This window comes from Panonychus citri, unplaced genomic scaffold (assembly GCF_014898815.1).
Source record: "Panonychus citri isolate SS breed McGregor unplaced genomic scaffold, ASM1489881v1 Contig00028, whole genome shotgun sequence".
Lineage (NCBI taxonomy): Eukaryota > Metazoa > Arthropoda > Arachnida > Trombidiformes > Tetranychidae > Panonychus > Panonychus citri.
Window position 1 is genome coordinate 1,963,893 of NW_026515433.1, and position 23,372 is coordinate 1,987,264.

At 31.0% G+C, this 23,372-nt stretch overlaps 4 protein-coding genes and 1 long non-coding RNA gene across 10 annotated transcripts; 3 read left to right on the forward strand and 2 right to left on the reverse strand.

The window, feature by feature from the left end:
• Positions 1–2,963: 2,963 nt before the first annotated feature.
• On the reverse strand, positions 2,964–5,675 carry LOC128397039 (MFS-type transporter SLC18B1-like). Its single transcript, XM_053357704.1, is given in 13 exon segments — positions 2,964–3,319; positions 3,388–3,481; positions 3,539–3,613; positions 3,740–3,835; positions 3,964–4,157; positions 4,229–4,368; positions 4,447–4,537; positions 4,605–4,673; positions 4,732–4,859; positions 4,862–4,878; positions 4,957–5,030; positions 5,094–5,189; positions 5,274–5,675. Coding segments are annotated over 13 exon segments (1,476 nt in total). The 5' UTR covers positions 5,508–5,675; the 3' UTR covers positions 2,964–3,151.
• A 2,746-nt stretch (positions 5,676–8,421) lies between these two features.
• On the forward strand, positions 8,422–12,663 carry LOC128396990 (uncharacterized). Its single transcript, XM_053357653.1, has 3 exons — positions 8,422–9,494; positions 9,594–10,262; positions 10,376–12,663. Exons 1-3 carry the CDS (start codon positions 9,074–9,076, stop codon positions 12,457–12,459), a joined length of 3,174 nt encoding a protein of 1,057 aa, XP_053213628.1. The 5' UTR covers positions 8,422–9,073; the 3' UTR covers positions 12,460–12,663.
• A 567-nt stretch (positions 12,664–13,230) lies between these two features.
• On the forward strand, positions 13,231–16,144 carry LOC128396885 (uncharacterized). The gene is made up of 3 exons (XM_053357533.1): positions 13,231–13,463; positions 13,526–14,178; positions 14,246–16,144. The coding sequence occupies exons 2-3, from the start codon at positions 13,590–13,592 to the stop codon at positions 15,028–15,030; spliced, it is 1,374 nt and encodes a 457-aa protein (XP_053213508.1). The 5' UTR covers positions 13,231–13,463; positions 13,526–13,589; the 3' UTR covers positions 15,031–16,144.
• Positions 16,145–17,383: 1,239 nt separating this feature from the next.
• On the reverse strand, positions 17,384–18,498 carry LOC128396887 (uncharacterized). The gene is made up of 2 exons (XR_008326860.1): positions 18,363–18,498; positions 17,384–18,028 (listed from the first exon to the last, which is right to left on the reverse strand). It is a non-coding gene; the product is annotated as an uncharacterized LOC128396887 (long non-coding RNA).
• Positions 18,499–18,557: 59 nt separating this feature from the next.
• LOC128396886 (motile sperm domain-containing protein 2-like) lies at positions 18,558–21,687 on the forward strand. Of its 6 annotated transcripts, none has more exons than XM_053357539.1 (6): positions 18,558–18,699; positions 19,182–19,269; positions 19,456–19,521; positions 19,647–19,752; positions 20,068–20,812; positions 21,299–21,687. In XM_053357539.1, the coding sequence occupies exons 5-6, from the start codon at positions 20,089–20,091 to the stop codon at positions 21,415–21,417; spliced, it is 843 nt and encodes a 280-aa protein (XP_053213514.1). In that variant the 5' UTR covers positions 18,558–18,699; positions 19,182–19,269; positions 19,456–19,521; positions 19,647–19,752; positions 20,068–20,088; the 3' UTR covers positions 21,418–21,687. The 6 variants fall into 6 exon arrangements, with proteins under 6 accessions (XP_053213514.1, XP_053213511.1, XP_053213513.1 ...); XM_053357538.1 differs by having other exon boundaries at positions 18,651–19,003; XM_053357536.1 differs by lacking the exon at positions 19,456–19,521.
• The last annotated feature ends 1,685 nt before the right edge of the window (positions 21,688–23,372 follow it).

A 23,372-nucleotide genomic window follows, 5' to 3' on the forward strand; every position in this document is an offset into this window, starting at 1 on the left:
AGTGGAAAGAGACATAAATCACCGTGAAGAAGGTGGGGAGTGTGAGGAGAGAGAATCAGTTGGTAATAAGGTGAGAGAGAAACTGATAAGGAGAAGGTTCGATTCGATGAACTCGAGAATTTCATGAGGAAACGGAAACTTCTCATGAGGAAGTTAAATTATCCAAAGAGAATTTGAAAGTTCGATGAACTGGAAATATGGAAAAATTGAGTTGTGATTATTTCTAATTAGCTGTAGAACTTTTTCTCACAATTAATCTAATTACTATTAATTAGTAAAATATTTATAAATGATTGACTTTCATCTTGATAATGAACTTGATCATGACCCTGATTTGTATAGTTAAAATAAATATGAAATATGATTTAACCAAATAATCAATTAATTGTATCCGATTGTCAATCATTTTTCAAGAGAAAGTGATTAACTTAATCACTAAGACACTTTAATTAACAACAAAATGATTCCTCAACATTTGTATCAAATTGTTGAACATCAATTGGTAATCACATTTATTACTAATCATCACTTATCATTTTAACAATTTAATGTCAATCATCAACAATAAAGTCAATACAAAATGATGATCATCATTATTATGTTGATGCTCATGATTAAGATGTAGTTGATTATGATGATTATGATGATGGACAATAAGCAAAGTAAATGGACCTTAAGCAATTTGATTTGTTGATAATGAAGATGAAAAAATAGAGTGAGAGTGAAAGGAAGATGAGGATAAGGATGAGGATGGAGATGAGGATGGAGAATAATAAAAAGTAATAATTCAAATTATTCTCCATCTTCACTTCATCTTCTTCTTATTATCATTATTGTAATTTCCATATTATTCGAGTACAATGTTAACAATCCGATGGATGGAAGAGAAAGAAAAAAAAGTCTAATGTCCTGACCAATGGTCACTTATATTCTAAATACTTTATTGTCCATTTGCTCTTTGTCAAAGTTTTACTTTCATTCATTTTTCTCCTTGACCTTTGGTCCATTTTCTTGGTCCTGGTTAACTTGAGTTTCTTTTTTTTTATTTCTTTTCATTTTCTTTTTCATCTTCTTCCTCTCTACTTTCTCATTCTCTCTCTCTCTATTTTTTGCATAATCTTAATTGCAATTAAAGTTGATTTGATTACCAAACATTCAATATTAACCAAAGCTAGTTAGGAATCAGTTATTAGCTTATTGGTTTGTTAGTGAGTCTGTTGTTTGGTTAATTGTTGCTGTTGTTGGTTACCAGTTTTAACTATTTGCTTGAATGAGCATTAAAACAATTTAAGTGGCTAAAAACAGTAGGGAATCTGTGTAAACATTTAGATTTACTTGATTTTCATTAAATTTCATCATCAACAGTTACAATCAACAATCAACTAGCCAATAATAGCTATTATTTGCTTGATAATCTGGTTGATCATAATTATCAACAACAATCAACTTATTATTGGCTTTTCATTTGACATCATTTATAAGGTCAATTGTTATCATCAGATTACAAAACTCCAATGATATTAATCAATTGATATTAGTTCATCAATTATTCATATCGACAAAAATATCATCTCCATCTTCATCCTGATCATCATTATCCTAATAATGATAATCTCATAGGGATAAAATGATAATCAATTAGGAAAACCAATAATCCATTTGTTTTAGAGACCATGATAATGATCACAATTTTAATTGTTCAATATCATCATAATCCAAGTTTTATTATTGAAATAAAACTAATCCTCATTAATCTTGAAACAAATTAATTACTAATCCAATTCACAAGCATCAAGCTATTAGCTGGATACATAAAACCTGAAAGCAAAAAGTTAATCATGTTAATCCATGTTAACAGCAAACAATTAGGTTAACTACTTGCTAGTATTTAATTGATTTGAGGTTTAAAAACAACCAGAAATAAACCAGAAATAAATGACAATCAGTAAATTGTTGGAAACAGGATTACCTTGTAATTACAATCAATTATATTTCCCTAGAAGAGGAAAATTTTAATTGTTGATTATAAACGATAATCACTGATGATGAAGATAATAAATTGGTGTATTTAAATTGTCAAAATTAACGGTTAATGTGGTCAAGTAGATAGAGTAACAATTAACTAATAGAACATGATTATAATCCTAATTAGCATGAGAACCATTTGATTCAAATCAATTTTGATTTAGTTAAAATTAAACCAAATTTATGATAAGGATGAAGGTTTTTCTCAATCTCCTCTGTGTTAATTGTAAACAATAAACGTACACAATTAACTTGTTGTTGATTGAGCCAAAAACGCAATGGAAACCACAATTTGGCAACCCTTTACCCTTAGCTTACGATGATAAGTTAAATTGTTGATTGTTTTGTATCAATTATATTTAAATTGTTGATTGACAGTTTGTTTTAAATGTGTTCATCTTTTGGCAACAGTTAACATTGAAAATTGGATAGTTAAATGTTAACACATGGGATTGTTCAAGTTGATTGCTTTCTTTATGTAATTTTGTTTACACTTTGCTTGATCTTGTTTCTTAATTGCTCAATGACCAAGAATCAAGGTTATAAATCATCAGCGCAAACATGATCAACACAATCAACAGTAACATCACCAACAATCAACCATCATTTTCACTGGAAGTGTAATAACATTTTCCAATTTTCTGGCCTTCGTCTTGGTGAGTTTATCTTTCTACTGATAATATATAACATCAAGTACATCACATGGATCATTTTTAACTAATTAATTAGTTTCTTAAGATTAATGTGGATTAGCTGGAAAAAGAATAGTAAAAACTTTCCAAATCTTTAACTGTACGATTAATGTGTTGGCTTAAACTTGTATCAATGATGAACAATTAAAGTTTCATCATTTGATCACCAGAACAGAATGATGATGAAATTAATGATTATCCCTTTGAGATTATCCTTGAGGATAATGATGAAGATGAAGTTGATAGTTTTTGGTGATTTGAATAATTTACTAGATTAATAGTCAATCGAAATCATGATTTAATACAAGTTGATGAAATTTTCTATTCGAAAATGAAGACTTGAAACTAATTTTCTTTTCGTGTCTTCGATGTACATTTTGTTTGTCGAGATTTGTTGACAATTAGATTGAAACTCGATTTCTCCAGTTATGAGTTTATTTCTGTTCCTTGATTGTATTTCCAGTAACGTCGTTGCTTTTGACTCTCTGTATATTCTGGTGTTGGGTTGATGCTAATCGTTGGACAACCACTCGGGCTGTTGCCACTTTGACTACAGCGTAGGGTCGCTTATGGAAGGCCATTGTCAGTAAGACCAAAACCAACTGATTCGAAATTAATTTAATTACAATTAGGATACAATTTAATATGTATTAGCGATAAATTAACTTACCGCAACCACACACATCACGACTATGAAAACACAGGCTTCGGCAAAGGTGAAAATTTCAATTAATTGTCCACCAGCGATTGGACCTATTGCAGTTCTGTTAGTAGTTATTAGCAAATTGTTTATAAGTAATTATTTAATTTTGATTGCTTACCCTAATGAAAAGGTGGATACAAATATACTGCTGATTATTGATCCAGCTCCAGAATCATCTTTCATATCCGATAAGCTGAAGTTGAAGAAAATAAAATGATACAAATTAATTTTTCGCATTGGAAAATGAGAAAATACGGAAATCGACCGATAATCTGATTGAATTAATTTCTTCAATTCCAATTTAGGTGTTGAAACTTACTCCTTTTCTCTCATTGATTGGGTGAAATTAGAGATGAGACAAATAGATGCGCCAATACCGAAAAGCATTTGACAAATGACGACCAAGGTAACAGAACTTTATACAAAATATAATCAGATGATTAGAAATTCTGAGAATTTTAAATTGACTGTTAATTATCAATCAACGTGCATTTGTCATTTACGCTAAAAGACAAATACAATCGAGACTTGATAATTACTTACGGAGGTACTGGAAGTGGATACATGGGCCCCACGAATATGTATGAAAGAATCACCAGAATTAAACCGATAATACTGAAGAAAGTTGCGTCTTTTATTTTCGGCATTATTATTCCAACGATCCATGTAGATACACCATAGAAAAGGCCGTTGACCAAGAAGATGAGACCAACGGTCGACGATCGTAGGTTAGCAAACTGAGGATAAAAGGGAAAAACAATCGAATTGGATTTACGATGACGATTCGAGAGATTATGATTCAATTTACATTTCGAAGATGAGGTTCCAATGCAACTTCGGAAAATCCTACGATTGTGGTTAGTACAAGTGTCACCAGAATATTGATAAAAATTCTGAAATTTGATAGAATATCTAGAATTCCAACTTTTCCTTTACTTGTTTCGGTTCCTAATCATACAGAATTTATAGAACGTGATAAATATAATCTGATTAGAAATTAAAGGTAAATTACATTGATAAAATTACCTTTTGATTCAGGACAGAGAAAGTAAATCATTGGGAAAGAGATAAACATGAGACCTCCTGAGACGAAAAATGGTAAATCAAAACCACCAAACTAATCAAATGAAATTATCAGAATCAGATTAATCTGAGTGAGAAAATTATCACCTTGATATTATTACCTCATAAAGAACACCACCAATTAAAGGTCCGATTATCATACCAATACCATAGCTCATTTCCAATAGACCCTAAGAAATGTGATGACAACAATTAAATCTCTATGACAATTTAGATCATGAAACTCACAAAAACTTGAGAAATATGATCAGGAAAGAAAATCGGAATCGCTGCATACATGCCAGCGATCAATCCTGCCATTCCGACTGAGCCGAACCCACGAACTAGACCACATGATATAGCGAAAGGATTACCTGGGGCATCCAGTATAAACCACTAGAATCGATAAAGAAAAATTGAAAAGATACTTTTAATAGTTCAATTGTTATCGAAAATATTATTATTAAATATTACCCGAAGCAAACAACTCCAACCGAGGCGATAATAGAGCCGCATAGTAGCGTCGGCCTAAGTCCGAGTTTTGGAAGCTATGGTTTAATATATGAATTAGATTAAATCGCCTCTGAAATCAAAGAGATTAAGAGTCTTACCAAAACGCCAACGACCGGACACAAGAAAAATGAGATAATCTCTTGGACAGAAAATAGGAACCCATAAACCGATGGAGATAATCCTTTCTCTTCAGCCTGATCAGAAATTGAGAGATTAAAGAAAACGAGAGTTCATTTAGCTTCAGGGTTATTACAGTTGATTGTCTTTAATTAACTCACCTCTTTAGGGAAAAATGGAGCTAAACATGAATAGACACAACCGGTCATTATATTCACGTAAGCGTAAGTGGCGATCAGAGCGTAATCTCTTCTGTTTAAACTTCGCTGACCAACTGATTCTTCAGGTAATTTATCGTATTTGATGTTTTCAACTGATTCCAAATTATTTGAACGATTCTCGACTATGGAAACATCCATCTCGAAAGAATTGGCTCCAACCCGTTCACTGACCATGATGATGAAACGAAGTAAAATTCAGTTAATGGAGATGATGATTGACCAAACATAAAGATGGAATAGGAAAAAGTGATATCCAAATTACTACTTAAATTGCTGTGATTAACACACTTAACTCTATGTAATATTTACTATCAACAGTGAACTAAATAAACTACACTGAAAATTGAATTTATATCAACGTCTCGTCTTTATCTCTCATCGTGTCACCTTCTTCCACCTCCATGGCCATCGTCAGGAGCTACACTATCATCTCGAGAACAATAAATTCATATAAAATCATCTACAATCTAATCTACGATTGTAAATTACCTCAGGTGAATCGAAACGCTTGCAAATCAAGTAATCTGAACATAATATTAATATTCGTTCAAATGCTCTTAGCTTATTACAGTTAATGAGACCAATTTACGTTACCTGATCTCTTCATTTATTTGTGATAATAATCCGGTGATAACAATTAACCTTAAAAATGATGTCGAATCGAGAGTTAATATCTAGCTGATTTTTGATTGTTGATTGTAACTGTTGATGATGAAATTTAATGAAAATCAAGTAAATCTAAATGTTTACACAGATTCCCTACTGTTTTTAGCCACTTAAATTGTTTTAATGCTCATTCAAGCAAATAGTTAAAACTGGTAACCAACAACAGCAACAATTAACCAAACAACAGACTCACTAACAAACCAATAAGCTAATAACTGATTCCTAACTAACTTTGGTTAATATTTAATGTTTGGTAATCAAATCAACTTTAATTGCAATTAAGATTATGCAAAAAAAGAGAGAGAGAATGAGAAAGTAGAGAGGAAGAAGATGAAAAAGAAAATGAAAAGAAATAAAAAAAAAGAAACTCAAGTTAACCAGGACCAAGAAAATGGACCAAAGGTCAAGGAGAAAAATGAATGAAAGTAAAACTTTGACAAAGAGCAAATGGACAATAAAGTATTTAGAATATGAGTGACCATTGGTCAGGACATTGGACTTTTTTTTTCTTTCTCTTCCATCTATCGGATTGTTAACATTGTACTCGAATAATATGGAAATTACAATAATGATAATAAGAAGAAGATGAAGTGAAGATGGAGAATAATTTGAATTATTACTTTTTATTATTCTCCATCCTCATCCTTATCCTCATCTTCCTTTCACTCTCACTCTATTTTTTCATCTTCATTATCAACAAATCAAATTGCTTAAGGTCCATTTACTTTGCTTATTGTCCATCATCATCATCATCATAATAATCATCATAATCAACTACATCTTAATCATGAGCATCAACATAATAATGATGATCATCATTTTGTATTGACTTTATTGTTGATGATTGACATTAAATTGTTAAAATGATAAGTGATGATTAGTAATAAATTGATGTTTAACAATTTGATACAAATGTTGAGGAATCATTTTGTGGTTAATTAAATTACTCTAGTAATCATATTAATTTCTTTTTAACCAACTATTAGTCGTTATTGTAAACAAGATGTGATTACTATTTTGATTAGTCGATCAATTGACCTCTAATTGAATGAGAACTGGTAATAAATAATTAAATCATCTCATTGACACTAAATCAACAAACTAAACCAGTTTCACCTAAATTTAGATCACAATCACCAAAACATCAAATGGCAATAACACTCAGAGAGCAATTAACATTTAAACTATCTAGTTAGCAATTAATTCCGATCAACCATTGAAAGGTTATCGAATCCTATCAGTCGAACCTACCCCACCTTCATCTCTCTCTCTCTCTCTGCAAATACAATTTCCGATAAATTATTTCCGATTCGATTGATTTTCATCCTGATGAACCAGAATTTCCTCTTGAACCCTTTCAATTTCCCTCATGAACAAATAAACAATTTAAATTGTATCATTTTCCACCCTTCTCCTTATCCATCCTCCACCATTCTTGTATCTTCACCAATCTCAATTTCAATCATACAACATGTTCAATTGTAGTGAGTGAGCATCTCTGTTCACTTATCTCTCTCTCTCTCTCAACACCCACTATTTTTTACACACTCCACTCTCTTCATCTCCTCCCCCGAGGGTATTTGAAACATTTTTTTCTCTGATGAAACTTTGGATCGATATTCAAATGAGCTTAAAACTCCCACTTTGATAACTAACATGTTCTCAGTTGGTTGATCATTGAAAGAGTAAAATTAATGATGATTAGTTTGATTGTTTCCTTAGATAATGATTTAAATCGGTGTTGTTACAATTTCGAGACCGATTCAGTTTCCTAAATATTAACAAGATATCAAGTTAATTAGATTAAAGTAAATACTAGTTAACTTTTATTTCTCATAAAAGTTGAATAATAACAATGAAAATGATATATGATGATGATGAGAAGGAGGAGGAAGAAGAAGAGGAAAAGGAGAGAGATAAAGGATGGAGATGATGTCTCATCATCATCAATGGTGATTTACCATCTCTTGAAGGGATGAAGATAATGAGGAAGATGATGAGAAAAGGAAGAGACAAAAACAGAAGCAAAAAAGAGAGACCGAGAGAGAGAGAGAGAAGACAAAATCAAATGAGAAGCCACAAATAGCTTTTCAACTGTAGCACTAAGATGATGAAGATGATGAAGATGATGAGGATGATGATGGAAAAAAGAAAGAGATTTCCTCTTATCTCCATCCTCTTTCTTTTTTCATGTTCACAATTTTTGTTTTTCTCACAATAGATTCACTATCAAAATCTTTGTCAAAAAATCTCAAAGTTTCTCATACGAACTCAATTAATTGATTAACCCAAACAATTAGAACAATTAATTTCTCTCTCTCTCTCTTCAATTCTCTGTCTTTTTTATCTTCTCTTTCTTTCCTTTCCTCTGTCTTCTTTTCTTTGGCTCCCTCTTGTTTCTATGTTAGTTTTTTTCTCTTCTTCTCATTTGTAATGTGACTTTTTCCAAACGATTTTGCTCTTGTTTTCATTTAGATTTTAATTTCTTTTTCTCTTAATTGTTATTGTGAATTTGATTAATCACTCGTTGACTTTTTCATCGTATTCAGATAATCACTTGAATTGATTGATGATTAAATTGTGATCTTTTCCATTGGAATCAAAATGTAATCAAATGAATGTGAATCTTTTTGCTTTTTGTCAACATTGAAAATGCGTAAACATCAGTAACGTTTTTCTGGTTTATCATTTATCTTGTCTCATAATTTAATTATCTCCCTTTTCCTATGTTATTTAATTGTTTTATTTTCCATTAATTGTCACCAATTCAACCTGACATTATACTATTTTCACCAATTCCAATTCCAATCCAAACACTACCTTAATCTTGTTTATCTTGACAATTTTATCTTTTATTATATTGATTGTTTTCTGATATTGACTTTTTTTGGTGACGATTTCCCATCTATGTGATGTAATTAACTCTGCTGACTAATTGTGATATTTTAAATCTCTACCTTCTAGTTTACAATTAACATGCTCATGTGATGATCAATTGAGAATCAATTTCAATTACAATTGACTCACAAAATTAATGTCTTTGTGATCTTCAATCTAATTGACCCATTGAGAAAATGTTACTTCCTGGTACACAGGTTAACCTAAGGATCTCCTTTACTTTAATTATCCTGACAATTTATGGATTTAATTGTGTTAATTGTTGCAGTGAATTGTTTGTTAATCATTTGGGTACAACAACAAAAGATATGTCAATAGAAGAAGGAGATTCAATGGAAATCAATTGTACTCTATTCACATCGTCAATGGATCTTCCCGATGGTAGAAACGTTCAAATCAATTCTAAAATGTTATTCTTTAAATATAATGGATCAAGAATTGACTCTTCAAGGATTCAAATTGTTGACAATTTAACAATTGGATTTAAAATATTATCAACAACAACCTCCGAGAACGGTTATTATATGTGCTATTTGGACACTGGTGAAATTAATGTTAAACCCAAAGCAATTTGTGCAACTTATGTTTCAATTTCTCGTAAGTTGAACAATTAATTTATTACCCCCACTGATTAACTAGTTAACACAATTAAATGTCATCTTTTAATGATTATTATTTTATTATCATATCATTTAGGGCCACCAAGTGTTGATGATAATTTCAATCTTAATTGTCTTGGTTATGATTTGAAAAATTTAACTTGTTCATGGGATCTTGAGGATTATAATATCGCCACTAAATATGATTTAAGTATCGTAATTGCTGATAATTTGACCTATTCTAATTGTCCCAATCGAAAGGATAAAAATATTTGTACATTTAGTACAAAGGACGAATCACCTTACCTGATTTCTGATAAAAATTTACGATTTCGTTTGGATGTAAGCAACAAATATGGATCGATCTCCAAAATCTATCAAATAGATCACTATTCAAACGTGATTCTCAGTCCAATCGTCAACGTTTATCCAAATTATATCGGTTCAGGGTTCGCATATATTAATTGGGACCCACCGAACAGTATAATTCATGATGATTACCTAACCAGTATCACTGAATATCAACTCAAGGTTTATCCAGTTAAACGTGATAACTTATCAGTGGAATACAATATTTATTATGATAAAGTGATTCAAGCCAAATATGCACAATCAATTTTAATTAAACAATCACGATATTATAATATAACAAATTTGATTCCATTTACAAGATACAACATTGAGATTCGTTGTCGATTCAAAACCAATGTCGCTTCAGGCCAATGGAGTGACGCTACTTTGGGTTCCATTGAAACTCGACCTGATGGTAAATATAAATTTCTAACTATTGATCATTTATATACATCTAAATGATTACATGGTGACCTTTAAATTTTCTTGGAAATGTTTATTGATTGATTATTACCTTTTCTATTACAGTGCCTTACTTATATCCAATCTTACAACCAGGAGGATTTGAATTGGTTGAGAAAGATTCTCATAAACAAGATGTGGTCATTTACTTTAATAAAGTGGACAAGATAAATATAAATGGACCAAATTTCACTTATGTCATTAAGATTATCCCGTTAAGTGTTATTACCAATACTTCATTGGATTCGATTCAATCATCAGCATTGTCATTATCTTATTCATCGCCAAGTTATTCACAATCATCAATGATTAGCTCTGAATTGGTGGGCAATGTTGGTCAAAAATTATCGCCATCGAAACCTTGTAAATTGTCACTTTCGGTGAAAACGGAAAAGCCGATAATTGAACATGTGCCTGAGGGTGAATTTGATAGTTGTACCTTTGAAAATTTGAATACTTCCTTTGACTATAAGATTGAAATGCTTTCCTACAATTCACTTGGATTTTCATCTGGTTCCAGTGTCATGATAGTTCCTGGTAATTCAATGAATAAAATTCATCCCGGAGTCGATCAATTTTATGCAATTAACTGGAGTGGTGATAATTATACACTCTTTTGGAAAGTTTCATCAACTAAATCAATCAAACGATTCACAATCTTTTGGTGTGAAGTAATTGACGATTTACCTCAATGTGACTTTAATCTTGATTATATTCACATACCTGAAAATGAAACATCAACTCACCTTGAGATCAATTTGACCGAAGTGAAATTTGGTATCTCCGTTATCGATTATAACTATGGACTATCAAGTGGCATCAAATGGGCAAATTGTATCGAGAATGATGGTCCATATTTAAAGGTCAAAAATCGTTTCAAGCGATTCAACATAGTTTCAGATGGATCAAATTCTATTAGAGTAACTTGGAAACTCGATTGTCCAGCATTAGGACATTTTATCGATCATTATGAGATCAGTTATTGTCAAATGGATTCTCCATGTATCAAGACATTTACGAATAACAACATTTCCCGTTCATCGTACGAATACACTATCGAAGATCTTAAATCGAGTACAGTTTATAATGTTACCATTCGAGCGGTGACCATTCGAGGAGAGATTTTGGAAAGTCCAACGATAACCGTTGAGACGAAAATCAATATATTTTCTTTCGCGTTTGGAGTACTCGTCATGGTGATAGGAATTCTTGTAACCCTATTAATGGTTTACTCTCTATTCCTTTGCACAATTAAAAAACGAAAAGACGAACGAGCATTGAAAGAATCAGTTGATTCCAATTGGATTCCCAAAATGCCGTCACGATTAAAAGGAGATGCAAACATTTTACTTAACCCATTGGCTCGAGAGACTCGAAATGAATACGAAAACAAAGAGTACATGAATAGCGGATCGAATACTAATCTAAACAAATTAAACACCAAAGGATTTAATTCGAGATTCGATCAACAATTAACAAAAGATTGTAAAAACAACGTGTTCATTTTATCGACAATCAGTGGGAATAATCAGCTGACCGATATAATCCCATGTACAGCATCATCTTCATCTTCATCTGTATCACCGTCATCATCTTCATCTTCATCAATTACCGGAGAACCGGATGAAGGATTAGAATTAACTTGTTCCATTGGTAATAATGAGAAAATTGTTGCAAATAGGAAGAGTTTAATTAAATCATTTTCTTCTGTATCATCGACATCATCTCGACGGATGAGATGTCGCAAATTATCTGATGGTGGTGGATGTGATTCGGAAGATTCTGGTTATTCAACTAAATTGTCAGATAAAACTGTTTACTATGAAGGTGATAAATTTACGATGGAGGGTTTGATTAAATCAATTGATGAAAATTCACCTTATATTGTTGTACCTGAAGATAAAAGCTCAGGTATGACAGTTGACAAAGTCATCCATTCATCAGCTGATTCAAATGTAAATAACAACGATTATGTAACAGTTAATTATAGTCTTTCTGATTCTGATTTAAGTTATGATCAAACAAATGATGGAACAGCAATAACAATCAACAATGATGACTATCGACTATCAATTAATGATTACCTTCAATCTGATGATGATGAGCCAGTTGATATTAATACAGTTTCCAATGGTTACGTTTATGCTTAACAATTAGTTAATTAATATCCATTCTATCAAATCGTATTATTGTAAAATCTCAATTCCCAATGATTCAAATTCACTTGTCAAATATTTTCACCCAAAAAAAATGATTCTCTCAATTTCCTTCTTGAATCTAAATCAAATATTTTGTATCATCTTTTAATCAAATTTGATTCCCTTTCAATCAATTTAAATCCAATTGAAATTCAATCTCAACGCTTCTTGTACCAAATTTATTTTCTGTAAAAAAAATCTAATCATCTGATTGTTTTCCCATTGAAATTGGAAATCGTTTCGATTACAATTAAAGAGCTAAAATTACCAAATGAATCAATTAATTAGCTAACGAACTGATTTGAATTGATACAAATCAACACAAAACTTGTCCCAAAAGTTTTTGCTCGAAAGTCGAAAAAAAGTTATTCGTTAGCGATAAAATCGAAACCAGTTCAAGGTCATTCCATGGACGAAAAGTTCTTGGCCTCAGAAATCAAGTATCTCGATTAACTAATGAGAGATTCTAATAATAACCACAATTAATAGATGAAGTTATCAACGAGCAACTTTTCATATCTAATCATTAATTAGTCACTTATAATAATTGTTTTCTAAAACAATTAATTTCTCTGCTTATCTTCAGCTAAATTGATTCTCCTTTGATTTAATTGTTACAAACTTGTATCTAATATCTAATTGTTTCATTTAGCATCAATATTATGATTATTGTTGATTTCTATCAGATAGTTAATCTAATTTATTGTTTTTCTATTGTTTTTGCTGACGATTCATGATCTTAATCAGATTTTCCTTCAATCACTATTAATTTAACCAACAGATTTAACCCTAATTCATAGTAATGAGGATGGTTAACTTTTTTCGTGTTAAAGAAACTGTGAGATTAGTGTTAATTGTTTGTTGGTTAGTTAACTGTTCACAATTTATCCAATGTGATGACGATGTTTCCAACGATGATCAAATTCAAACCGCAATTCCCAATGTTAGTCCACCTTGTGAGTATAACAATTGATTGATTCCTGTTTCAATTGACACTAATCCAATTGTTTTCTATTAGATGTTTACACTTTCGGTGATAATTTCACGTTTAGTTGTTCAGGTTATTGTTTCAAAACTTTCACATGTTATTGGGATTTTCAGGTTACAACCCTGAGGCAGTTTATGATTTACACATGACATCAGTTGAAAATTCATCATATTCATCGTGTTTCAACTTAACGGAAAAAGATCATTGTACGTTTGACTTAATTAAGTTGAGCTCGAATTACGTTAATGAAAATAGATTCAGATTTCGTTTGGATGTGATTGATAGATTTGGAACAATTTCCAAATTCTTTGCTTATGATCATTATGCAAATGTTGTTCTATGTCAAGTCACCGAAGTGAAAATCGTCGAACTCGGTACAAGATTCGTTTACCTTACGTGGAAACCTCCGATGGAAATATACACTAGATATTATCTTTCGAAATCAATCACTTATCAACTGGACATTTACCAAATCGAAAACGATCAGAAAACAATTGGCTCTACTTCCAATAAGGTTAAATATCTAAGATCGGCTCAACTAATCGGTGCGACCGATTTTAAGATAATAAATTTAATCCAATCGACAAAATATCGAATTGATATTCGTTGTCAACTCACTTCTAATTCTCATGTTAATCGTTTGGGAGAAAAGGTTACGGTTGATATAATAACAAAGACCGATGGTAATTATCACCTAATTAAGATCATTAATTAGCCGTTTAAATTAATCATCTTTTACCCTTTTCTCAGCTTTCTCGATAAACATTCCCAATTTATACCCTGAAGTATTCGAGTTAATCAAAAAGGAAGATGATCTATTGGATGTTGTCGTTTATTTGGACAGAGTTGACTTGACCCCTGACCTCCAACCCAAATATGAAAAAATAATGATCAAAGTATCACCAATGTTGATCAGTTCGAAAATTAAAATCCCTGTGAATGTTGTACCAGTTGGCCAACCGAAAAAAATACCTGATTTAAAGCCATGGAACTTGAGTTCGATTTCCATCCCCGATTCTTACTATTTCGACGATAAATACGCTGAAAAGTCCAACAGGTCACAAAAAATAACACGAGTAAAACCTGCGATGACTATTTTACCCTGTCGACCATCATTGACGACGAAATCAAATCAGATACACTATTTGAAAGCCTCTGAAATTGATTTCACCAGTTGTATCATTGAAAATTTGAACACTATCACTGACTACCAAATGCAATTAGTTGCTTACAATTCAATCGAGCCCACAATTGGACCAATAATCTCCAAAATTCCCGCTCATTCATTGGATAAAATTCATCCTGGTGTTGATCAGTTCTATGCAATTGATTGGGGTCACCACAATTATACTCTTGAGTGGACAGTCCCATCGATTCAACAAGTTGCAAAATATACAATTTGTTTGTGTGAAGTTTCAAATTTAAACTTTCAATGTGATGGTCGAATTGAAACTTTTGATTTACCAGGAAATCAAACATCATTAGAGTTAACAATCAATAAAGACTACAAATTGTACAATTTGGTATCGGGGTGACCGATCTAACCTATGAACTAGCGAGTGGAATTAAATGGGCTCAGTGTATTGAAAGTGCTTTGGACATACGAGTTGATAATCGGTTTAAACGATTTGATTTAATTCCAATTGGATCAAAGTCTATTAAGGCTATTTGGCAACTCGACTGTCCAGCATTAGATTATTTTATCGATCACTATGAGATACATTATTGTCCAATCGATTTCTCGTGTTCAGAGAAATTGAAAATAATCCCAGTTAATAAATCGACCCTCGAATATATTATCGATCTGGATTCGAGAACTTTTTATAACTTTACTATTCGTGGAGTGACTTCTAATGGTGACAATTTGGAAAGTCCAACAATAACTTTCCAAACTGAATTCGAAGTGATTCCTCCCGCTATGCTCACTATTTTCTCGATTTCGCTAATTTCGTTAATTGTCATTTTTTCTTACACTTTGATTGTAATCAAAAGACGTCAAGTTGAACGGAAGTTGAAAGAAAACGTCGATTCCAATTGGATTCCCAAAATGCCGCCACGATTAAAAGGAGATGCAAACATTTTACTCGATACTTTGTATGAGATGAACACGATAAGTGCCAATAATCATTGTGATAACGAAACAATCAGCCAACAATTAACTAAAGAAAATGTAATTGCAACGATTAATGTGGACACTCAATCAAGTTCATCTTCATTAGATTACGAACTCGAAGGTTCAAGAATCAGAACTCGAAAAATATCTGATTATGTTGAATGTGATTCTCATGATTCTGGTTATTCAATTAACAAATTGTCGAGTAAAAATCAAGCTGATCAAATGGATGAACCAATTGATCAATATTCACCTTATATTGTTATACCCGAAGACTCAAAATCAGTTAATTGTGATCAATCGGATTCAGATTTGAGTTACAATTATCAAGATGATTCTCAACAATCAACTAATTATGACCCATCTTATCAGATCATTTGATTGACTCATTTTCTCGTGTATATTGTGTAAATCTCAGCGATTTTTTTAATTGTAATTAGTTAACTACTCTTCTTATCTGTTGCTATTTCTTTAATTGTAAAATTAATTTCCATCAATTATTATTACAATCAAATTAAAAGATATTTATATTTATATAGCTCTCAAGGATTCTGTTTATAATAATTTTCCTTAATCACAATGTAGCTAATTGTTAATCGATATTGGTAATTACATCATTTCAATTGGTTAATTAACCGGTGGAATTGGTTACATGATGATTATCAAGCATTTGGATAAATTGTTGGTTCAATTTTTGCTTAATTTAGTTTAATGGTCAATCAATTATAGCCTTGTTCTTATGGTTAATGGTTAGTTTACTTTAATCATGATGATTAACTAATTGTGAACAATTTCAAGGTAAATTAATCATCACCGCTAAGTATGAGTTAATAAAATTAACAGAAACTTATAAAAATCTTATAACAATTTAGATGTAAAATTTAAATACCTAAATGATTTCATGTTAAATTGTTAGCAGGTTAATTGTTGGTTAGAATTTTTTCCTTCTCTATTAATAGAAAAAAAAATTTAGCTTAATCGCTAAATTTGATTAACGGTTAAAAGTTCATTGTCACAAGTTAACTGTTACAATTTAATTTCCGTTGACAATTTAACGGTCAATTGTTACCGTTTAATTTGATTCAATCTGGTCACAATTAACTCGATGGTTAATATGGTGATTTATCCTCATTTTAGATTATTAATTATTATAAACCAATCTATTTATGGCTTGATTTAATTGTGGATGATTTTGATTTGAGAAAATGTTCAAAAGTGATTGTCTCAAGGTTTCCAATGTTGTTTATTTCATTTGTTGTTGTTATTTTAAATTGTTGTTTTCGATGATCAAAAAAAGAGAATTAAGTTAACAATTTAACTAAATCAACGATTAACCTTGAAATAATAATTACTATTAAAACAGCAGATTATTGACACAATATAACAACTGAAAAAGGAAATTTAGTTAAATTGTCAACAATCACAATGAGAATAGAAAAAAAATAATCGCCATAAACATGACAATCAGGCGAAACTTGTTTAGTTAATGACATGTAAATAAATTAAGGTTCCATTGATTAACCACCACGATCACCAGCACAACCAATCAATAGAAATCAATCAATGAACAAAGAACAATTAATTTTAATCAACCAGCAAATATTGGAATAAGAAAACAATCACGAAGAAGAAAAAAACCCGAAAAGATTTCCAAGTAATTAGAAGTTAACTCAAAGAAAAGAAAACACATTGACCATAGAAAAACACGTAAATAGAAAAAAAAAGTGTAACAATTAAAGAAATTACGATAAAATTAACTGATCAGAGAGAAACAATTAAAGAAATTAAAATAAATCAATTGACCGGCAAAAAGAAAAACAATCAATATCTTTAATATCTATGCTCGTTTACAGAGTGTCATGTCAACTACATGACTGAGTGAGTTCTGGTCTCACCCTCTTGAGGTCATGTTGTTCCACCTCATGTAATCATTTATATCCACTTGCAAAACATTTTGGGCTTCCACCATGGAGTTTACAGTTACAATTATTTCTAATAGTTTCGTTTTCTTGTTTTGCTATTGAGTAGTTTTCGTTTCTTTTCATTTCCATTATTCCATTTATATGGCCATCCATGAGTATTCTATCATTAGGTGATTCCATGTTGAGTTTCTTTTGCAGCATTCGAATCCTATTCTTTTTCTCTGATTGGATCTCTGAATCTTTACACTATCATCACGGATCTTTTCTGGAATTTTTCAATTGTGTAGATTATTTTCCTTCCTGTTGGTGGTCTTTGCCATCGATTGATTAACCATAACCAGGCGGTTGTTTTGATTTCGTGGCAATATGGTATCCTTTCTTATCAGTGTATCAGCCGATTGAGAATTATATTTCGATCTATTAGAACATTAGAGATCCCTCGCTGTATCTTTTAAGAAGTTCAGATCAAGGAGAATAGATTTCTCCAAAATAATATTGCTTTTCATAAGTGAAAATCAGTAAATTAGAGACTATGAAAAAGCAATGTAAAATAACATTGCTTTTCATGAGTGAAAATCAATGAATTAGAGATTAAGAAAAGCAATGCAAAATAACATTGCTTTTCCTGGACGAATAATAACAGGGAAATACTCGCAGAAACATGGATAACTGGTTGTGGTTATCCATGGCTATTGTGGTCTTTAACCGTATATTTTCATCCATTTCTGGAGTAGTATCGTTTAAAATTCGGTTAAATATCGTTTAATTAGCGTTTGTGTATCGTTTGTGTATGCAAAACAAGCATGGCTTCTTTGGAGGGAGGGGTACTTACTTTTCTTTTCACTTCACTAATAACGTAAATATTATTTCGACTTTATTTTATTGTTTTTACGTTGAGGATACACTTAGAAATTATATTTTTCACTTTTAATAAATCATTTCCACTTATTAATAACAAAATTTAATTCATTAATTATGATGAAAAAAAAAAGAGATTATCTTTTTCTATCTAATCTCTGATCTAAAGTATCCGATACAAAAGAGATTCGGTCAATTAATTTTCGATGATTTTTTGTCCGGTCAATGTTAATTTCCAATTGTTTACGTAATTGATTTTCATTTGTTTTCTTTTGCAATTTTCTTTTCTAATTAGTGATTAGTGATTACAGGTGAGACAATTAAGAGAAAGGAAAAGTTGCCTTAAAAAGAAAGATCCAGATAAAAGTGAGAGAGGGAGAGAAATGATAACGAAATAGATCACATTTTCCTGGTCCCTTCTCTCATTGGAAAGAAGGTCAAGTCTCATCCTCCATCTTGTTAATTCACTTTTACTTTTTAATTTCTATTCCTCCTCCTCCTCCCTCTCCACCTTATACCTTTCTCCTTCAAAAGTATCTCTTTAATTGTGATAAAATATTAATTATATTTGATGACGATAATCAAAAACGTGTATTTAGTGTTCTCGTGTTAATGGTAAACCGTGATTTTATTTTTCTCTCTCTCTCTCTCTCACTCACTCTAAAAAAGAATCAATTTAGCCTTAAACTTGTACCTGTTTTTGGTTGCAATCATTTGTATTGATTATCGGTGATTCCATTTAATTGTTGTTGTTTATTGTGTTTTAATTTTTCTTCTTTTATTGCTGTTTCAGTTCCAAACGGAGGAGGTCACACATAGAAGTTAACCAATTAATCCCTCGGAAATTACTTCTCGCATCAATCATTTCCATTCTTCACCAGGTATTCTATTTCCATTTCGGTGGCTTTTCCCTCCCATTTCCAGTGATTTCTTTACATTTTCTCGCTTCTTAGTCATCGTCTTTGTTTTCTCTTTTCTCCTTTCGTTTTTTTCTCCAATAACTCCCTCTCTTCTTCTCACTTTTCTTCCCTGAATTTTCTATTAAATCGATCATTGAACATTCTCAGGTAACCAAAACTACCAAGTTCCAACTGTCCATTTCTAATATTGGAAAATCTTCTCAAATCCCATTGGTAACCATTCCAATTCTGTTTATTGTTACCTTGGTGTTTCTTGTGATCATTACACTAAATTAATTACGTTGATTAATTTTTTTGATTCTCTTTTTACCTGATCAACCTTTTTCATTCTATGTTAGGTTAATTATCTGTGTGCTAATCAACTTTACCCTACGAAAGGAAAACAATCCCCTGCAATCCAAAGTTTCAATTGAATCATTTCAAATTATTAACAAAACCTGAAAGGTATGTACAATATTTTGATTATATTTATATTTACAATCAACTAATTGTTGCATTAAAAACGCGCCACAGTTAATTAGCAATTCTTCCTTCTGTTTATAGCCTCAAGTAAACAAAACCTTTATTATTTTAATTAATTTTGATTATTTCTGAAATTGGTTCATATTTCCCTTTCCCTGTTTTCTACTGACTAATTTAGACTTAATTTTTTTCTTCTCACCATCAATGATTAACCTCAATTTCCAGATCTTTCATTGGAAATCATTGATTGCAAATGAACATTTAATCAATTTAAATTTCAATCTTTTCATTGATCAGGTTAACGGAAAATTTTTCAAGATGATTCGAGAACGATTAACTGAACCCATTGATAAAAATGCTCTTGACCAATTGAAGAAACATTTTTTCGAGAGAGTAGCCAATGAACCAGATCAATATGATCCAATTGATCTTGAAAGAATCGAGAAAGATGATTGGTGGGTTTATCGTTTCTTAGCCGGTAATTTACTTAATCATGAAACTGCTCTTGAAGCAATGATTGAATCAATGAAATGGCGTAAATCTCATGGTTTCCGTTCATTTAAAATGAACTATTTTCCTGATATGTTTTTCAAAACTGGAGCTTTATTTCAATATGAAACCGATAAACAGGGTCGCCCATCGTTGATCCTACGAATTAAATTTGTCCGTAAGATAAAGGACATTCAAAGTGCCATAGAACAATTTGTTGACCATGTCCTTTGGTCAATCGATGAAGATTCCAATGGAAATGGATGGATTTTAATATTTGACTTTAAAGATGCAGGACTACAAAATGCTGATTTCGATTTGCTTCATTATTTGATTAACGATTTAAAGATTCATTTCCCATTGGGTATTGATGCCGTTCTGGTTGTTGATCTTCCCTGGATTCTAAAAGCTTTCTGGTCAATGGTGAAAACATGGATTCCCAATGAAGGCGGTGATTTGGTTCAATTTACTACACGGAAAAAGTTGAAAGATCATTTTGACGAATCAAATTTACCTGATTTTCTAGATGGTAAATGTAAACGCCCTTACAAAGGTAATGTTGACACTTTGCTGATTTTTTTTATCATTTTATAATCTATCAAACAATCAATTGTCACTCTATTTGATTTTCTTTCATCAATAATATTTACAAACAATTAACTTTCTTGATTAGCTAACAATATGTATTTTCCCATTGGTGAGCTTAGAAAATCGTTGACAACCAATTTAAATTGTAACCAGTAAATATTAATCAAGTTTCCGTTAATTGTTATTAGAAGAAATTATTTCACTAATTTGGTTTAATTTTTTCTTCTTTTCCTCCAACATTTGCAAACTTTTCAATTCGATGATTTATTTATCATGAATCATTATCAACGTTACTGTTACTGTGTAACCATTTAAACACAATTAACGTGTCAATTTGTATATTCAATACACGATAATTGATTGTTAACATTAACTGATTATTAACTATTTTCTGATGATTTACTAACTTTTTTAAAACTTTTTTTTTCGTATATTTTTCCTCTATTTTCAGGTGATCGTATGGTTCCTAATGGTTCCCCTGATGTTTATCATTTCGGTTCCAAGGTTATGAATGTACCTGCCAATAAGATTGAAAGTATTGTTAAAATTTATGAATCAATTATGACTTGATGATTAGACAAACGGGAGAAACTCAATCAACAATCAATTTCCAACAATCGATTTTATGTAAATCTCATTTTCCTATTTTTATTCTGTTATATTGTTTACCAATTTTTATAATTCTTTCAATTGAATCTCAATGACCTTATCTCTTTCTCTATCTATCTTTCTCTCTCTTTTTCTTAATGACTGACAATCAGTCTTAATTGTAGTGATTAAGAGAGAGAAAGATAGACAATCAAAAAGATTTACAAAATAACAATTTTATCCTGAAAATAATTCATCGGATTAATCAACTTTACCATAATCAACGGTTACAATATTTGTAATAAACCGCGACAACAACAACAATTAATATTATTTTTTCACTTAATTGTGATGAAAAAAAAAATCAAAATCTCAATTGAGCAAAATATATTTTCACGGTTCTTTTAATTGTTGAGCCTGTTAATTGTGATTGTAATCATTTCAATTACTCACAATAGATTGTAACTACTGTCAACATTAGGTCAGTAGATTGACCAGTGTTTAAGACCAACTCAATAGTGATTAATTTAATTCTGTTGATGAATTTTTCTCAACAATCAATAGATGATTAACTTGATGATAAATCTTTCCCTTAATCTACTAACCTTAATCTTGACCTTTTTTTTTAAATTCAACAACTTTACCTTTGTCTGGACATTGATTGACCTCTAATTTCGTTATCGTATTAATTTTAACCTCTAATTAACTTACCTAATGATGGTAATTAAGGCTTAACAATTTTCCATCTCATTATTATCATAAGTAATTGGATCAATCACTTATAACTGTCAAGAGATATTTCAATCAACAACAACGATTTAGAAACAATCAAAATTTTCAAAATCGTTTCAAATTGTTACAAATTTTACCGAACAACAATAGAAAGGATTAACCAAGAGGCTTAATTATATGATTAAATGGTCCACCACAATTAAAATACTCACATACAAACCTCTAGATGGCAATACTAACAATACCCAATTTAATTGTTCACCCATCGGAATTGTAAATAGAGTCTGACCTCTAATTTAATTACAGCCGAGCTGCGGCCCTTTCGGTCGTCTACATGACCAAGAATCTTCAAGTTCGAGGGGTCATGCTAATCGACCGTTTGAGATTAGTTGTTTTTGTCGAAACGATTTACAATTTCATCAACAAGAGCACTTTTTGCATTTTTCATTGAATAAACAAATATTTTTGTCCAGGTAAATGTACAGTTAATCTCATATTTTAACTAAACAGGTGAGTAAATCAATAGATGTCACTAGTCTTTAAAGAGATGTGATTGGTGAAAATAAATTAGAAAATGTGTTATCTAATTTCGTATGGGAAGGGTTGAGGACGAAACTAAATATCGATTTATGTATAAGAGTATGATATTATATCTGAACATCACTAATTGTAAACATTGATTAATAAACGTTGATTGAGTTGAATCGTTATCGCTGTTTAAGTTGTTTGTTACGTGAATAATTTTACGTTGTGTTGAATTCAGTTGATTATCATGATCAATAAAGAGCCTGATTGTTGTGAACCATTGGGTGAATTAAAGCCTGGTCCAGATAAGACAATTTTCTATCAATTACCATGGACATCCGATGATAATCAACCGAAAAAAGTTAAATCAGATCAATCAAATCCACTTTTACGCCCATCAAGTGATTATGTTCAAATGCCTTTCGATCAGAAATCTCAATGGACTCGAATAGTTGATCTGTTAAATTCAACTCTAAATGGAAATGGTATCAAAAACTTTGAGCAATTAGGCGAATTGCTCAAATCAATTAACCCTTCATTGGAAAATTGTTCACTCAATTTCCTCAAAAAGGTGATTGATAAGATGAATTTCATTGAGAAGACTCAATTTTATGTAACTTTACCTTCATTTTATCATCAACCTTGAAATTAACTGATTTGATTGAAGCCGATTCCACTTA

Excerpts from the sequence above, each read along its gene's own strand:
- LOC128396990 (XM_053357653.1), top strand. The coding sequence starts at position 9,074 with ATGTTACTTCCTGGTACACAGGTTAACCTAAGGATCTCCTTTACTTTA. Across the intron at positions 9,495-9,593 it reads AACTTATGTTTCAATTTCTC|GGCCACCAAGTGTTGATGAT; the intron begins GTAAGTTGAACA and ends CATATCATTTAG. Across the intron at positions 10,263-10,375 it reads CATTGAAACTCGACCTGATG|TGCCTTACTTATATCCAATC; the intron begins GTAAATATAAAT and ends TTTCTATTACAG.
- LOC128396886 (XM_053357539.1), top strand. The coding sequence starts at position 20,089 with ATGATTCGAGAACGATTAACTGAACCCATTGATAAAAATGCTCTTGAC. Across the intron at positions 20,813-21,298 it reads ATGTAAACGCCCTTACAAAG|GTGATCGTATGGTTCCTAAT; the intron begins GTAATGTTGACA and ends CTCTATTTTCAG.
- LOC128396885 (XM_053357533.1), top strand. The coding sequence starts at position 13,590 with ATGTTATTGGGATTTTCAGGTTACAACCCTGAGGCAGTTTATGATTTA. Across the intron at positions 14,179-14,245 it reads TATAATAACAAAGACCGATG|CTTTCTCGATAAACATTCCC; the intron begins GTAATTATCACC and ends CCCTTTTCTCAG.